This window comes from Terrapene carolina, unplaced genomic scaffold, assembly GCF_002925995.2.
Source record: "Terrapene carolina triunguis isolate 2854851 unplaced genomic scaffold, T_m_triunguis-2.0 Scaffold440, whole genome shotgun sequence".
Classification (NCBI taxonomy): domain Eukaryota; kingdom Metazoa; phylum Chordata; order Testudines; family Emydidae; genus Terrapene; species Terrapene triunguis.
The window spans coordinates 233,407-251,179 of NW_020664791.1; the positions used below are offsets into that span (position 1 = coordinate 233,407).

Sequence of the window (17,773 nt, forward strand, 5' to 3'; positions counted from 1 at the left end):
ACGACTCCTCCCCCTGGGGCAGGGGGCGGGGCTAGCGGCACGACTCCCACCCCTCGGGGGGGGTAGCGGTACAACTCCCATCCCCACACAATCCTTGCTCTTGGTGAGCGATTCTCCCGTGCAAAGAGGAGGCTCTTTACACCCTCCCCCCACCAGCTCAGTGGCAGGCCTCGGTCTGGCCCTGTGTGCTAGCCACTGACGTGGATTTGGGCTCCTGACGGCTCCCTGGAGCACTGAGCGTGCAGTGCTGTGATCACACGGCCCCTGGAGCCAGCCCAGCAGACGGGTTGTTTCCTTTCCTGGCCCGTCCCCTGCGTGAGGCGCGTGTGACCCTTCTCTTTGATCCGGCAGGTGAAAGCGGATAAGGACAGTGCTAACCTGGCCAAGCTCCGGCAGGCATCGCGAGGAGTCAACCAGGCCACCGCCAGTGTGGTGGCCTCCACCAAGTCAGGGAAGTCTCAGATTGAGGAGAAAGGTGAGTGCCAGGCCCATCTGGGTGGGGGAATCTCTGCCCAGCTTCCCTAAAGGACTCGTCACTTCTCCAGCCACTGTGCAGATCAGAGCCTCTCCCATTTCACTGTCTCCTGTTCGCCCATCGGGCCCATCCTTCATCTCGGTGTGCTCAGCACAGCGTCCGGGGGAGTCCTGGGCGCGGGGGAGCAGCTCCTAACGGGTACAACTCGTCTGTTCTTCCCCCGCAGACAGTATGGACTTCTCCAGCATGACACTAACTCAGATCAAGCGCCAGGAAATGGACTCGCAGGTAGGGGCATCGTCTCTTAGGCTGGCTAAAGCCTGCACCATTGTTTCTGGCCTGTTGAGGGTTAACGAGGGCGGGTTTAGCAGACAGACGCGCTGCTGGGGAGCTGAGGGTGGCTCAGAGAGGTTGGGGAGAGTCCCAGAGTGGGCTGGGGCCAGGTTGGGGTGGGGATGGGGAGGCCCAGCTGCTGGCCTAGGTGATGAGAAGGCCTTCTCCTTCCCTACTAGGTGCGAGTGTTGGAGCTGGAAAACCAGCTGCAGAAGGAGCGCCAGAAGCTGGGAGAACTCCGCAAGAAGCATTATAAGCTAGCGGGTGTGGCGGAGGGCTGGGATGAGGACGGTAAGTGCCCGGGGACGGGGGTGGGGGGGCAGGGAAGCGTACAGCCTGAGCTCAGCGGGGGGTGGCAGGGGGCAAGAAGCAGACCAGCTGGGAGGATTCACTCCCTGCCTCTTTCCCTGGTACCCTGGAGAAATCTGATACAAGCCCAGGCAGCAGCACCACTGCCTTTCCTGGGGCCTCCTGTAGCATCTGTCCCTGCCGGAGAACTCCCGCCCCGGGACGCAGGGGTCAGGGATCATTAGCCCACAGTCCTCATGAGGAAACTGAGGCAGAGAGGTTGTGGTTTGCCCAGGGCCACCCAAAGAGTCTGAGCTGGGAGTAGCACCCAGGAGTGTCTGCGTCCCTTGCTTAACCCACTAGACGGCACTGCAAAATTACACCGCAAAACAGACTTCCGCTTGGGGTGCTGTGGGAGCTGTAGGGCAACTCCCGGCTACTCCCCTCCAGCCTCTGCCAGCAGGGGGCGCTGTGGGGAGCAGAGCAGGAGCTGGCTGTGGGGGACTCCCGGCTACTCCAGTCCTGCCTTTGCCAGCAGGGGGCACTGTGGGGTGCAGGGCAGGAGCTGGCTGTGCGGGAGCTCCCGGCTACTCCAGTCCTGCCTTTGCCAGCAGGGGGCGCTGTGGGGAGCGGGGCAGGAGCTGGCTGTGGGGGACTCCCGGCAACTCCCTTCCAGCCTCTGCCAGCAGGGGGCGCTGTGGGGAGCAGGGCAGGGACGGTGGCTGAGGAGACCACACATTTCCTCTGAGGAGTCGTCCCTAGAGCCTGGCAGGGATAGTATTTGTTCTCTTCTAACGCCTGGGAGCCCCAGTCCCAGAGGCCTCTGACCCTCTGTCCGCCCTTGCTGGCGTTCCTCCCCCTCCAGCTGCAGAGTAGCTTCCCACGCCTGAATCAGCCACCCACGGACGCCCCTTCAGTTGGCCGGGACCCAGCTTGGTGTAGCTCTTTCTGAAGATACAAAATAAACCGGTGCAAAATCCGCCTTGAAGCACGTCCTCTGCGTTCCCAAGGACCCTCCTCCAGCACGCCCGGCCGGGCAGCCGCCCCACCCTCGACTGGGCAAGTAGAAAGTGCGGAGGCCTGAAGTGCCCGGAGCCATGGCAGCGCCGGCTCCCCACAGCCACGGGACACAGACTCTGCCCGCGTGTTTAGTGCAGCTGCTTTGGGTTCCGACTAAACCTCGGTTCGCTCTTGCACAGACTCTGAACCGGTTCTGCCTCGGCGACACGAGCCAGGACGCACCCCGGGCCCTGGCGGCGGCAGCTCCGATCTGGCGTGGGGTACTAGGGCTTTGACCCCACTGTGCTTCGCCAGCCCAGTTCAGAGCCAGCGTCGCGCTGGGCAGGGCGTGGAAATGCAGCCAAGCTGGTTCTCCTGCTGGCGAGGCTGGGCGGGCTCTGGGCTCGGTGCTGGGCACACCGCCCTCCCCACCCCCATGCTTCCCCTCCCACTTGCTGTTCTAAGCTGGCTCTGTGCAGCTGAGAGCCCGTGGGGGGCGTGCTGCACCCGGGGGGTGGACAACGAGTGCCTTTCACTGCTGGAAGAGGGCCAGCGTGCCTCAATAACACCTCATCCGCAAGTGTCTTACTGCACTTCGAACGGGGCCATCCCAGGGCAGCCGGCCTCCAGCCGCGGGGAGCTGCCAGCAAAGCCCCAGCACGCAGGCCGGGGGAGCCCTGGTCCCTTAAAGCCATGTGTTAGACAGCCGGTGGGGGCAGCGCCCGAGCTACCAGCCTGCCAGCCCCTGAACCCCTGGTGGGAGAGGGTCCTAGCCTGGTCCTGGGAGCCGACCCATCCCCACCCCAGAGCAGGGAGCTGTCCCAGCCTCGTGCCTGGAGCAGATCACTGTGTTAGTGCCAGCAATAAACCACTATCAAAGGTGCTTGGCCCGGCGCAGGTGAGAGGCGTCTTTCCGAGCTCCTGCCTCTCCATCACAGCCTCTGCCTTTGCCAGCGGGGAGAGTTACCCAGGCCGCCCCAGCGGGTAATACATGAAGCTGCCCCACCGGCTCTGATCCCCGCCCAGTGGGAAGGGGGCACTTGGACCCTGGCTCCAGCCACCTTGCAAAAGAGCTCTGCAGGGCACCCAGCTGCCGGTTCTCCTCACTGATCTGAGCAGCATGGCTGGTGCAGACTGCAGGCGTCTGGTGCTGGACTGATCCTCGGTGCCCTTCGGGGGCTGCTACGGAGCAGAAAGCTGCTCTAGAATTTGGAACAAGCACGGTCCCCTTCGCTGCCTCTGTGCCCTCCTTACTGGTGCACAGCTGGGCATCTTCTGGGCACTGTGAGCCCGCGGGGGCAGCCCATGGCCGGGTTTGCTTGGGAAGCGAGGGATGGGAGCAGAGGAGTGACCCCTGGGAACGCCTCCCTTCCCTTCTAGACGGGGCAGAGGAGGCTGAAGACGCTTGGTGGCCTGTGTCATTTCACCCCATTCGAGGCAGCGAATCCAAAGGCAACCCGGGGTCTGAGCTCACCCCTCCCTGGGAGCCCAGCCAGCTGCTCAGAACATGGCCACCCCATCACTTAGATCCTCCCCCCTCCCCGCTCAGGCAGCACCAGCTGGGGATGGAGGGGCAGTCTGCCCCTAGCAGAAACAAAACACCGTCCTGCTCTGGGCTTTCAGGTGCTGCCTCTCAGCCAGTGCTGACAAAGGAGTCGGTGAAATACCCTCCCTGCTGACACAGCCGGGCAGTCCTGGGCTGCTCGTACCCAGCGGACAGCCTGCACGGGGGCAGTTCATGCAAATCGGGGCCCGTTTCATCCCATGGGAATCCCACTGCAGTGAGATGTGGAGGCGAATTTGCCTTTGCGTGTGCTTGGCCGGTCCCCCTCCCCCTGCCAGGGCTAGTGGCTGCGGGTCGGTGCCCAGGGCCAGTTCCCCTCCCCCTGCCAGGGCTAGTGGCTGCGGGTTGGTGCCCAGGGCCGGTCCCCCTCCCCCTGCCAGGGCTAGTGGCTGCGGGTCGGTGCCCAGGGCCAGTTCCCCTCCCCCTGCCAGGGCTAGTGGCTGCAGGTCGGTGCCCAGGGCCAGTTCCCCTCCCCCTGTCAGGGCTAGTGGCTGCGGGTCGGTGCCCAGGGCCAGTTCCTCTCCCCCTGTCAGGGCTAGGGGCTGTGGGTCAGTGCCCAGTCTCACATGTCTCTGGCTGGGATGGGGTTGCCACCTAGTTGGTGCCCCGTGTCTAATTTGAAAACCAGCTGGTTCAAGCAGTGGCGATAATTGGGCCCGATTCAGACCTAGTCTGTGTCCTACGCCGCAGAAGCCATTGCTGCCCCCCCAGGGGCTGAGTCCGTCCCTTTGGGCAGTGGCTGCAGCCGGGCCCTGGGGCAGGTCTAAGCCAGATCTGCACGGGATGCCCAGGGCCTTGGGAGAGGCGCTCTTACAGCCTGGCCGGTGAAATCCAGTCTGGCCAGTAACCTGCCTTTTCAGACAGGACAGAAGTTTGTCCTCCCGAAGCTGCCAGTCACCCAGTCACCCGGCAGCGCTGGCTCCCCTCTCCCAGGAGCCGGCCACGGCCCAGCCGCCTCCAGGGCCCAGGACAAGCCGGGACAGCCCAGCCTCTGTCCACACTGGCTCTGGCGTGTGGCACCACATGCCAGTCTGGGCGCCTGTCGTGCCCGTGTAGGAGAAAACAGAGCCCCGGCCTTCGGACAGGCAGCATGTGGGTCTGTGGGTGTTCCCCATGTGGGCCCCAGCCCCGGATCTCGGCTCTGGGACACTAAACACTAACCCTTGCTCCTGGCGGAGCCCATGCGGTGCTATGGCCTGCAGAGGCGCCCAGCCCTGTAGGACTTTGTGTCTGGTGCTCTCACTGCTTCCAAGTCAGCGTGATCCACCCCCACGCCACCGCCAGACCAAATACAGCCCCTTGCCCTGCAACTACCTCCGAAGCAATAGGAGCTGCAGCAGGCAGGCGGGGGGTGGGGGACGTGCTTACACCCCCTTCCTCCGGTGTGGGGTCCCACCTGGGCGGCTCAAGCCCAGCTACCTCAGCTCTCCGGGCTGGTGCCACAGGGACAGAGCCAGGAGGAAGAGCAGGGATAGAGGGGTTGGAGGAGGAGGAGGGGCTGATGGAGGGGTTCTGGGGGATGGAGGAGGCGGGGGGCTGACGGATCTCAGATGAATCTCGGGGAAATCCACCGTTTGTTTCCAAGTGAAGTGACTTTTCCTCGTTTCTTTTTGAACTGTCCCAAGCCCGGGTGACCGAGCGTCCCTGGGAGCCGGTCCCGGAACACCTGACAGCTCCCTGCGCCGTCTGGCCCGCACAGGGCTAAGGCAGCCAGCTGCTGCTAACAGAGCTTTTAATGATTGTATGGAGGGAGGGTTCATGGTCTCGGATGTTGACTGTTTGGTCTCAATTTTTAAATAAATCTTTCAGCCCAGTGGTGGCAGTCGCTCTGCAGTGTCCGGTTCAGTGTGGGGTTCAGGAGAAGTGACTTGTTCGGGCCACGCTGCATTTTCTGTGTGGCTTCACATGGAATATTATGGGCTGTTCTGCGCACCCCTGGTGGAAAAAACTAGCAGCGAAAAAGGGGCTCTGTAGCCGGGCATGCGGGTCTCTGTAGGGAGGCAGTGTGGCCTAAAGGAGAGTGCACTGGCAGTCGGGAGACCTGGGTTCTAGTCCTGGCTCTGCTGGGTGACCTTGAGCAAGTAACATCTTTGTGTCTCTGTGCCTCAGTTTCCCCATCTTTAAAATGGGGATCAGGATTCTACCCTCCTTCGTAAAGCCCTGTGATATCTGCAGATGAAAAGTCCTAGATGATAATAGTATCCAGCCCTTACATAGCAGTTTTCATCCATAGATCGCAAAGGAGGTCAGTGTGCTTAGCCCCATTGTACAGATGGGGAAACTGAGACACAGAGGGGAAGTGACTTGCCCAAGGTCAGCCAGCAGGCCAGTGGCAGAGCTGGGCATTAAACTCAATTTCCTGAGTCCCCGTGCTCTGTCTACTAGGCCACACTGCCTCCCCTAAGAAGTAGATATTACTATATGTTCCTGCCTGACCCCCTCACTGTCTGAGCACATGAGACAGCTTCCATCTGAAGGGAGATGGAAAAGACTGGGCGAGAAGGAGAAAGACGTGATGAAACAGGCATGCCAGGTGCTCGTACAAGAGCAAGAGACACTGAACCAGAACGGCAGCATGTTTAAAACTGATAAATGGACATTTGCAGCCAATGCATCGTTAACCTGTGGAACTGACTGCCACAAGCTAGCAAGGCCAACGCATACAGCCTGTACATTGACATGGACAATGAGGCGGGCTAGAGATCTGTGAGATGACGTACAAAGGCTATGAACACGCAGCCTTTCGCATATGAGCCACCCACTAGCTGCCTGGAGCCAGGAGGCCTCCCCTCTGGGAAAGCTCCTTGTATAACTGTCTTTGGGGTTCCCTGGTCTCTGTTGGCGACAGGAGCCAGGCCTGCCTGGGGGGCTGCACTCTGCAGCTATTAGCGAGGGGCAGGGGCCTCGGGGCCGTAACCCAGTGCCCCTGCTGAGTAAATGTCTGGGCTTCATTTGTTGCAGTCACAAATGACGCCCCATATCTCCCAGCAGCTGGGGTGGGGGGAGCCAGCTCCAGCCTCGCGCCTCCCCTGCACTGTGGCACTACCGGGTCCCTTCCTTGCTCTTCTGTTGCATCCTTGCTCCCGGGGTTTAGCTCCCATCTCTTGGGTTCTCGTGCAAGGAGCCCTCTGGCAGTGGACTAGGGCTCTCTCCAGCTTGGGCATGTCCTTGAGCCCGCAGGTTCGATGCAGTGGGGTTATTTCCTTGGGCTTGGGACGTTATTACACTTTCTGGCCTAACCCGTGCAGGGTTTGAGTTGCATCCCGTTTCCGGCTCTGGCTCACAAGGCTGCAGGCATTGGTTGCTGAGGGCGCTGTGCGCTCCCTTCTCGCTGAACGCTGTCAGGGACCCGCAGGCTCAGCGCTCTGCCCCCAGCTTTGGAACAGTCCCTGGGACTGTGCCAGAGCCCCCAGGCGTCTCTCTCTTCCGCCAAGGGCAGCCACGCGGCGTCACCACCTCTGGGCCGTCAGCATCCCGCCTCACCCCCAGACAGCCCTGCAGAGCCCCATCCATCAGGAAGCATTGGCAGTGACACTCAAGCAGCGTTGCCAAAGCCAGCAGCTTTGTTAGGGAACGGGCACACAGCCCCGGGGGGAGCACTGACGGGTAAAGCAGAGTCAGCCCAGAGCCCAGCCAGGCTGTAGTGACCCCCTTTCTGCAAGCTGTGTGTCTCTGGCAGGCTCCAGGTGAGAGCCCCCATCTCTTTCCAGCAGCCAACTCTTCTCCTCCCACCTCTGCAGTGCTTTGTTCTCCAGCTGGGGGCGCTGCTCAGCCTCCCTGCAGAGAGGTGGGGAAATCTAGACCCCTCTGGGGCTTTGGGTGCTGGGGGCACGGGCCTGGTGATTGAGTTTGCCATTGTCTTCTCAAATGCGCCACTGATATGGGGATCAAGGCCCAGCCAGCTGGGTGCCACCCAGACCCATGTCTCCTAGCCTGGTGTGAGAGCAGAGTCCCTTTCCCGCCCCCATTGGGTAACAATGCAGCGTTTAGGGGAAACCGAGGCACAAACAGGGCTCATAAGAGAAAATTCCTTCTTTGTCTCATACACCCATAGACCAGCCTGGCACCTCCAGAACCTCCACTTTACCAGCCAGTCTCAGCGCAGCGCCCAGCACTGTCCTCCTGGGCTGGGCCAAGGGCTGGCCGTTCAGTTAATAATGTTCTCCCCGCTGCTGTGGGCAGGCAGGGCAGGGGCTGGACTCACCCCTTTCTTTGGCAGTTGGGAAGGGGCGGAGGATTGAACGCATTAGGCGGCTGGCAGGAGGAGCAGGAAAGCGCAGTGAGGCTGTGGGGTCGGTGTGAAGGAGAGGAAAGGGGCAGGGATGGGGACTGGTTACAGAGCTGAGACCAGGGAGTAGCCAGTGGAGCTGGAGGAGGAGGCAGAAGTGCCCAGTGAAAATTCATGGGAGATGGAGTCTAGCAAGGGAGCCCAGCCCCCAGGAGGAAACTGAAAACTACAACTCCCATGAGGCTCAGCAGCACCAGTTCCAAATCAAATTGAGTGATCAGGTTTTCAACCAAAACCAATTTTTTCCCCACGGGAAGCGATGCTGTTTGCCAAAAACGGGTCATACTCAACAGCGCCAGTTTTCATCAGAAACCAGTTTCAATGGAAAAACTTTGGCCAGGCCTAATCCCTCGTTTAAACAACGCAACAACTATTGGAGAAGAAAAAAAACCCACTGAACAACTGGACCAAAATTGTCAAACTTGGGTCTTCAGGTCGTACGTGGGCCCTTAAATCCGGGGGCTGATTGTCCCCGGTGCTGCTGTTGGCAGAGCCGAGAGCATATCACACACAGGAGTGGTGAGGTGAGGGCTAGAGAGCAGCATTAAACCTCCTCTTCCGTAGGGCACCGCCTGAGCCCCTCGCCCGCCTGGAGCACAACGACTTGACTCGTCCTGCTGAAATCGACGGGACTCACGGAGAAATAAGGGATGAATCAGAGGGAGCTACCAGGCCCTTAGTGATCTGCAGTGGTTCTCAACCAGGGGCCCGGGGCCCCCTGGGGGTTTGTGAGTAGGTTTCAGGGGGTCTGCCAAGCAGGGCTGGCATTAGACTTGCTGGGGCCCAGGGCAGAAAGCCAAAGCTCCACATGGGGCTGAAGCCCGAGGTCCCGAACGCCGCCGCCCAGGGCTGAAGCTGAACCCTGAGCAACTTACCCACACAGGGGCCCCAGCAGCAGCCAGCACGGCTGGCCCATGGGCTGTCCGAGCTGCAAGGCGGCCCCTGGGCCAGCTGTTGCAGAAGTCCCGGAGGTCCCGGAATAAGTCACGGAAAGTCACGGAATAAGAACATAAGAATCCGTGACTTCTGTGACCTCCGTGACAAACTCGGAGCCTTAGTTATAAGAGTCCACTGTGTGGTGTCACTAAGCCATGTTCCAAGTCTGGGGAGTGGCCAAGCCAGCTCCTCAGAGACAAGGGCAAACTGACCCCTCAGCCAGGTGTAAGCAAGGTCAATGGGCCAGCACCTGCTAAGTCTCTGTTCTCTGGCAGGAAAAGGGACACGGGCAAAAAAATCTGCCTCTGAGCGAAAAAATAGCCTGAGGTTCCCACCCACGCCCTCTGGCTGTTGCCATGCTCCCAGTTGGAGATGCTTCTCCAAGGGAGGGGGAGGACCATAAAAAGGAGGGGGAGACGCCCCAAAGGTTCCCCCCCTTTCTCTCTGCCCACGGCCTTCACGACACGGGAAGAACCAAAAGCAGCAGCGTTGAACTAGGGGGATCCCGACTGAAAGGCACTCGGCCTGCCAAGCTGCTGGAACGTGGTGAGAGCGACTTTGCTTTGAATTGACCCTGGTTTGGTACGTTAGGCACTGGTGGCATTTCACTTGGTTTTTCTTGTAACCAATTCTGACTTTTAGGCCTCCTAGTTTTGAAGTGAACACAAGCTCTCTCGCTGTAGTTAATAAACTCGTTTGACTGTTTTATCTAAACCAGCGTGTTTGGCTTGCAGTGGCTGGGAAGCTCCATTTGGGAGAACAGGATTTGCGCATATCATTTCTAGTAATAAAATGACAGCGGGCTGGGCAGTACAGGATGTCATTTCGGGGGGAAGTCTGGGACGGGGAGTGTGCTGGGGTCACCCTGCCGTGTAATTCAGGCTCGTGAAAGCCTGCCTGTGGCGGCACACAGACATAGCTGAGAGTGACTTACATGCTAGAGGCTGTTTGTGACAGTCCAGGAGTGGACACAACCGGTGCAGAGCAGTGTGAAGGACATCCCCTGTTACAGGGCAGGGGTGACACAGCTACTCACTAGTCTAGATTGTACCCCGGGTACATCACACCTTGTCTGACTGTTTCATAGATGGTATCAAAGAAGGCGATAACTGTCCTCTGGAGAAAAGAGAAGTTAGTTGAGCTGCGCTGGAGCTCTCCTCGATGATGATGTTGTTAAACTCCGATCCCAGTTCCTAAGACAACAAAACGAGACAAACTCACACAAAAGGGGAGAGAACAAAACAGCAACGAGAGAAAATGCAGCTTCTGTCTTGGGTGTTGACTTTGACTTGCAGCCTTGCTGCGGGAGAGACACAGACCCAGCACACGGTCTGATCAGCCACTTCAAGACCTGGCAAACTCGTAGCGCTGTTGGGCTGTGTAGGGCGTTGCTTTTAGCTACATCTTTGGCCACAGGCTTACAGCAGTGCTGCCAAATATACAGTCATGGCCTGCTAAGCCAGACTTATTCAACAGAAGTGATAGGAAAGAGAACATGCAAGGTGAGAGGGGCGGGTGACGAAGTCTCACATCGCAGGAAGTGTTTGGGAGTTAGCCGGGGTGGTGACAATGTCATCTGGGTCCCTCTCTCTGGCCCGGTCTGCTCAGGAGGTTTCTCAGGAGGCGGAAGGGGGTGGTCCAGGGTCCCAGGAGATGGGGGGCTGGCAGGCATGAAGGTGAAGCTCCTGCCTTGTGGTTCTCTCGTCTGTCAGTCAGTCAGCATCGCAGCAGCCAGCTCTTCTTCTCAGTGCACGTCCCTGTGACAGGGCAGGTCCCACCTCTGGCCTTTTATGCAACAAACCCCTCGGAGACCCTCTTCTGGGCAAACACCTCGTGGCTGAGGTCGCCGTGTTCTCTCCACCACCTACACACAGGCGAGCAGCTCTGTATTCAGTGTCACACAGGCCTTAGCTCACTCGGCCAAGCCGGGGGGAGACGGACGCTATCTCCCCCCGGCAAAACTCTCCTCAGTCCCTTCTCACCCGCCTGCGGCTTGAGACGGAGACCTGACGCCCGCTGTTCTACGGCGTCCCGCCTTTCCGCGCTCACTCGGAACATTTCCCGCGCTCTTTATTTAGTAGTTTCGTTTCTTTCAGCACAGTTGTGCTTTCAGGGAGGTTCCCCCCGCTTCAGGGCTCTCTCTTAGTGCATCGGCACACCGGGGCTTGCGCCCTGCCAGACCTGCTACAGCTCTAGAGACAGGTACAACGCCCGTCACGGGGGTTTGGGAGACACCCACATCCCATCAAAGCGCAGTGTCTGCTTAGGATGTAAAGGCAGGTCTACATCCTCTGCATCCTTGGTTGCTTCGGGGATGGCTGGAATCTCAACAGCAGCCCCAGAGACTAAAACCTCCCAGAGCAAGAGCCCTGGACCCTTACACCATTTACTGCTCCCTGGGCATTTACACCACGCCCCTGAAGAGGAAACATTACTGTCTGGAGTGGCTCATGACCATGAGTGCCAACCTCCGGGCAGACACCCCACACTGGTGACGTGTTCTGTCATTAGATTACACCAGGGGTAGGCAACCTATGGCACGAGTGCCGAAGGCGGCACGCGAGCTGATTTTCAGTGGCACTCACACTGCCCGGGTCCTGGCCACCGGACCGGGGGGCTCTGCATTTTAATGTAATTTTAAATGAAGCTTCTTAAACATTTTAAAAACCTTATTTACCTTACACACAAGAATAGTTTAGTTATATATTATAGACTTATAGAAAGAGACCTTCTAAAAACGTTAAAATGTATGACTGGCACGCGAAACCTTAAATCAGAGTGAATAAATGAAGACTTGGCACACTGCTTCTGACAGGTTGCCGACCCCTGGATTACAACAAGCCAGTGACTAATGTGAGCACCTGGATCACACCAACCGTCTCACCATGGAGTCACAGACAGTCCCCGTAGACTCTCCAGCCTATCTTGCCACCCAGGCAAACTGGACTTACTGACAAATGGTCACTTACACCAAAAATCACCCCCATTCAGGGCGCTTCCAGTCCCAAGAGACCAGTCGCTTACCCCGGATCAGCCGGTACCTTAGATCTCACACCAAAGACGCCGGTAGCCAATCCTGTAATAAACGATCTAAAGGTTTATTAACTAGGAAAAGGAAATCAGAGAGTTATTTACAGGTTCAAGCAAGCAACCATCGACACACCAATGAGTTACCATCGAAATCCTAAGAGTGATGGAGTTGTAGTGAGCAACAGAGAGTCCTGTGGCACCTTTAAGACTAACAGATGTATTGGAGCATAAGCTTTCGTGGGTGAATGCCCACTTCGTCGGGTGCATGTAATGGAAATTTCTGTCAATCCAAAGAATCTTTCAGGGCGGACCCAGGAGGTGACCCCTGGGTGCTCTGGCTGCAGTTGGGCGGCTCTGGCCCTGTGAGAGTCAAACAATAAAGAAAGATGGAAAATGTTCCTGTGACTTTGTTTCATTTCCTTCATTCAGGTTTCAAGTCCACAAGATGAGCTTCCTTGCATTTCCCAGGTGCGGTAGGGTCAATAACCAACCCTTTGTATTGCAATGTTCCTTGATGGCCCATCCGATTTTGATAATCCTTCTGGATGGGCCAGGAGGTCAGGAGAAGACGACTCCCGGGCCTGGGTTCACAAGTTCAGGGCAAACATTCTCGAAGTTATAAAGCAAAACTAACACATGTTCTTACAGCCTGGAATCCAGACATTACGAGTGAGATTAATGCAGGCAGCAACTTCCAAGCATTTCCTAGTCTAAACCAGGGATCTCAAACTCAAATCACCATGAGGGCCGCATCACTGACACCCCCGGCCCTGCCGCCACTCCACCCCTTTCATGAGGCCCCGCCCCTGCCCTTCCTGTTACCACCCCTTCCCTGCCCCCATTCCAACCCCTTCCCCAAATCCCCGCCCCTGCCCCGCCTCTTCTCTGCCTCCTCCCCTGAGCGCACGGCTCCCCGCTCCTCCCCCCTCCTGGAAAGCGCTAAGCGCTGCCAAACAGCTGTTTGGTGGCGTGAAGCACCTGGAGGTAGGCAGAGGAGCGGGGACACGGGTGTGCTGGGACGGCAGGGGAGGGGAGCTTGGTGGCTGCAGGAAATAACTCATTGGGGGCAGGGGGGGCTGTAGCGGGGTGGTTACCCCGCTCCTGCCCTGAAAGGCTTAAAACAGCCAGGGAGAGGGCTGTGGCAGGGAAAAGCTAGGCTGATTGGGGAAGTAGCCACAGCTGGGCTATGCCCCAATCAGGCCCAGCTGGTCCCCATAAAAGGCTGTGAGCCAGAGGCCCAGAAGAAGTCTCTCTCTGCGTTCAGAGAAAGAAGGGCCTGGCTGCAGGGAGCAGAGACGAGGTACCTGAGTGGAGCAGGGCTGGGGAAAGGCTGGGGAGCTCCAGCCTGGAAAGCCCCAGGCTGCGGCCTAGCATTGGGCTAATGGATACTGGGGGTTGCAGAGGGCAGCCCTGGGGTAGGCCAAGGCAGCAGGTCCAAACCCAACCTTGCCTATGATGAATGGCTTATGCTGCAGTCTGCCCCAGGGCACGGGGGCGAGTTGGTGACTGGCAGTGGCCTTATCCTGAGGCGAGGTGGGGATTAGAGGGTTGGGGGTTCCCCAGATAACGGGGCACCGGGGTCCTGGGAGGGACATGGGGGCCAAGCAGTAGCTGGACACCAGCCTGCAGAGGGCACTCCAATGGCTGGAGAGCTAATTCCCGGAGACGACCAGCAGGGGGTGCCGCAGGGGTGAGTCCGCTCGGCTACAGGGGCACAGGGAGCTTGGCAGGCCGCACCAAATAACTCTGCGGGCCGCATGTGGCCCATGAGCCGTGTGTTTGAGACCCCTGCTCTCAACACTAAATACATTCTTAAAAAACTAATTCCTATTTTGAGCATAACTAACATCCAGGGGAACAGGTCTGGTCTCCAGCTATGAGTTTGTTAGTTCTTAGCTAACACCTGTGGTCTTGGCAAGAGCTGGCACCTAGATTGCCAGCGTCACAATCACCAGCAACCCTATAGGCCCAGACCACGTCCTCAGGGCTTCTATCGGCAATGCCTACGTGAATCCCCATGTAAGAAGCAAAGGGCGCAAAGAGCCAGATATACAGTGTCTTTTGCTGCCACAACCCACCCCCACCCATCATCCAAGGGGTTATTTTGATGGTACGGTCAAGGACTGTGTGCCAACATCAATGCCATGTCTCATTGCTCCCTGACGCTTTGGTGGCCACCTGCTGCCCTGGGGCCCACATGGCTGTTGGCTGGCCTGAACAGTGATGGCCCCCCCCTAGAAAGGGATGGCTGAGGTTTACGACACCACTTTTTATCCTATTGAGAACACATTAGAACCCACTGTGTGTAAGTTGTGGCATTGTTTGACCTTGTTAACTTTTTCCCCCCCAGTTACAGCACCAGTATTAAACAAATTGTGAGCCTAAATATAAGATGTAGAATTTGTTATTTTGAATTATATATTTAAATTAAATAAATACATTATGGAATGAAATTAATTAATATATCAAAAATTTAAGGAAGCACAAAGTAAGAAAACACCTAAAGTATCAAGTAGGCTAATTAAATACCTAATCGTGATTCATGTGTAACCTAAAGACAAGGAAAAAACTGATATACAAGATGTAACTCAATATGACCAACAACGTTAAAATATACAATACAATACTTGCGCTGCTGGTGCTGTGGGACATTGTAACGATGCTGGTTCTGGCGGGACCCAACTGAGAGTGCCAATTCAGGACAAAATGCTTAAACAGGGCAGTTACAGCTCAAGGCTGGGGTTTTTCCACCTCTAAGGCAAACCAAACCAGCCAGGCAAAGAGGACTTTGGTCTTACCCCACTGGCTAATTGCAAGTCTCACAAGCAATTCCCTTAGACACTCAAGATTCCCAGTATCTCCACCAGTGCCGCTCATTATGGGGACAAATGGTTATGAAAACCAATGGCCCAATAAAAGGGAAAGAAAGGTTCTCTCGATCCCGAAGGACCAAGCCCCAGACCCAGGTCAATAAACAAATCAGATCTTACCCACAAATCACGCTGTTGCCAATCCCTTAGAATCTAAAATCCAAAGGTTTATTCATAAAAGGAAAAAGATAGAGATGAGAGTTAGAATTGGTTAAATGAAATCAATTACATACAGTAATGGCAAAGTTCTTGGTTCAGGCTTGTAGCAGTGATGAAATAAACTGCAGGTTTAAATCAAGTCTCTGGAACATTCCCAGCTGGGATGGGTCATGTAGTCCTTTGTTTAGAGCTTCCATTTGTAGCAAAGTTAGGGTTACCATTTTTTAAAATAACAAAAAGAGGACACTCCAAGGGGCCCCACCCGCACCCCAACTCCGCCCTGGCCCCACCCCAACTCCGCCCCTTTCCCAAAGTCCCCGCCCTAACTCCGCCCCCTCCCCTGAACGCTCCGCCCCCTGCTCCTCCCCCTCCCCTGCTTCCCACGAATCAAATGTTCGCGGGAAGCCTGAAACAGGGAGGCAGGCAGCAGGTAAGCTGGGGCGGGGGGGGCGCGAGGAGGCGCGGCCCAGTCCGGCCCCCTGGCCGAGCGACTCGGGCCCGGCTCAGCTCGGGCCCTGGGGTGCCGCCCCGGCCCGCCCCGGCGGTTCCAGCTCGGCTCGGGCCCCGGGGCACCGGCCCCGGCCGAGCGGCCATGGCCCCAGAGGCTCTGGCCCCAGTTCCGGCGGAGCGCACCAGCCCCGGCCCGCCCCGGCCCCGGCCCCGGCGGCTCCAGCTCGGCTCGGGCCCCGGGGCACAGGCACCGGCCCCGGCGACTCCAGCTCGGATCTGGCCCCGGCGACTCCAGCTCGGATCGGGCCCCGGGGCACCGGCCCGTCCGGCTCCGGCGCGGATCCAAGCCCCACGACCCCTCCCTATTTTCCCAGACATGTCCAGCTTTTTGGAATTTCCCCCCAGACGGGGATTTGACGACCAAAAAGCCGGACACGTCCAGGAAAATCCGGACGTATGGTAACCCTAAGCAAAGTCCCTCCAGAGGTAAGAAGCAGGATTGAAGACAAGATGGAGATGAGGCATCAGCCTTTTATAGTCTTTTCCAGGTGCAAGAACACCTCTTTGTCCTTACTGTGGAAAATTACAGCAAAATGGAGTCTGGAGTCACATGGGCCAGTCCCTGCATACTTTGCTGAGTCTGAAGGCATATTTGCCTTCTCTCAATGGGTCCATTGTATAGCTGATGGTCCTTAATGGGCCATCAAGCAGGCTAGGCAGAGCTAACACCAACTTGTCTGGGATCTCACCCAGAAGCATAGCGTAAGTTTGAAATACAGACAGTATAGAGCCAATATTTATAACTTCAACTACAAAATTGATACACACATATAGACAGCATAATCATAGCCAGCCAACCATAACCTTGTCTTAGACACCTCATTTGACCCCCTTTATACAAGATTTGGTGCCACTACAGGACCATGGTTGCAACAATGATCTATATGGTCCCAGATTATATCAATAACGTCACAGACATCAACACCCAGAGCAGTGCGGAGACGGCAGGCCTAGTGTGCCACATCTACAGGAGATCTCCGAGGAGGCGGCCAGGGGCAAAGGCAGAGGGGAAAACCCGCGTCTCGTTCCCTGACCCCTCATCCCGCGCTTGGGATAGCGGCTTGTCAGCCAGTGCTAGCGGCAGCGAAGGGGGGCCTAGCCCCGGCTGCCTCTCGGCAAACTTAGGGCGGCTCGATTGGGTGGCTGAACTTGCTGGCTTGGGTTTGGCGATGAGCTGCAGCCCCGGGGGAGGAAATCGGGTAGCGCAGAGGGAGCTTGTTCCTCTTTCAAGTCTCCCTGTCCTCAGCCCCGCAGCCGGAGAGCCAGCACGGCAGGCACCGCGGCTCCCGAGCAGCCAGAGGAGGCAGCAAGCTCCGCGGTTCCCAGGCAGCTGTTGCTGACGCTCTGCCAGACCAGCAGCGCACTGGCAGATGGTTACTGCCACAGCAAGGGAGGGCGCATTGCATAGACGCTGCCTTTTGTTTTGCCAGTGGGTGCTTTTGAAGAGGGGTGTGTGTTGCGGGAGAGGGGGAGGCTATTTTCAGCATATTTATAATCTTCTTTCATATTCTAGTTATTGAATGTGTCTGTCATTGGGACCTTTACTATTTTAACAAAGATTCAATTGTTATGAACAGCATAATTACATTCTCCTGAATTACAGTATATTAAAATCACTGCGATCCCTCCAAGCGGTCTTCGCTAACGTCCCAGTTTAAAAACATGACGTCTCACTGTAGCTTTCTGGATGAAGCTCTCAGCAATCTTATTCACATCTAGTTCCCTGGTGTGGTCTTGACGCACACTAAGGACAGCTGCACTATTCAGTTGTGTCTGTCCCATTGATGATTGGAGATCATTTTGAAGACTCCTGAAGCTGGAGAATGAGCATTCCGCAGTTCAGGATGATACAGGCAGTGAGAAGGATTTTTCTACACTTCCAGAGTACTGCAAGTGACTCCAAGATCTCTTTCTTGATGGGTAACAGCTAATTTAGGCCCCATCATTTGTATGTATAGTTGGGATTATATTTTGCAACGTGCATTTAACATTGAATTTCATCTGCCATTTCGTTGCCCAGTCACCCAGTTTTGTGAGATCCCTTGGTAACTCTTCGCAGTCTGCTTTGGAGGGACGGGAGCGGCAGTTTGGGGGTTTTAGAGACATCAGAACTCATCTCGGGGCCATTTAAAAAAATACTTTTCTGTGCCTGTGAGCACCGGTTCCCAGGGATTGTTTCTGGCCATTTCCAGAGATGCCGAGAACCAGCAGTTCCCTTTAGCTCCAGTTCACCCATTTCATACATTCCAAGGAAAAAAGGGACCATTGTGACCTTGTATTGTGACCTCCCGTAGAGCACAGGCCAGAGACCTGCCCGAACA

General features: G+C 56.9%; 1 protein-coding gene across 3 annotated transcripts in view; it reads left to right on the forward strand.

Annotated features, from left to right (window-relative positions):
• Positions 1-5,150, forward strand: part of HIP1 (huntingtin interacting protein 1) — a 132,599-nt gene extending 127,449 nt beyond the window's left edge. For all 3 annotated transcript variants that reach the window (XM_026658405.2, XM_026658407.2, XM_026658406.1), the window contains 4 exons: positions 352-475; positions 702-763; positions 988-1,099; positions 1,962-5,150. In XM_026658405.2, the coding sequence (XP_026514190.1) occupies positions 352-475; positions 702-763; positions 988-1,099; positions 1,962-1,972 (309 nt within the window). In that variant the 3' untranslated portion in view covers positions 1,973-5,150. The remainder of the gene's footprint in view (positions 1-351; positions 476-701; positions 764-987; positions 1,100-1,961) is intronic.
• Positions 5,151-17,773: the final 12,623 nt, after the last annotated feature.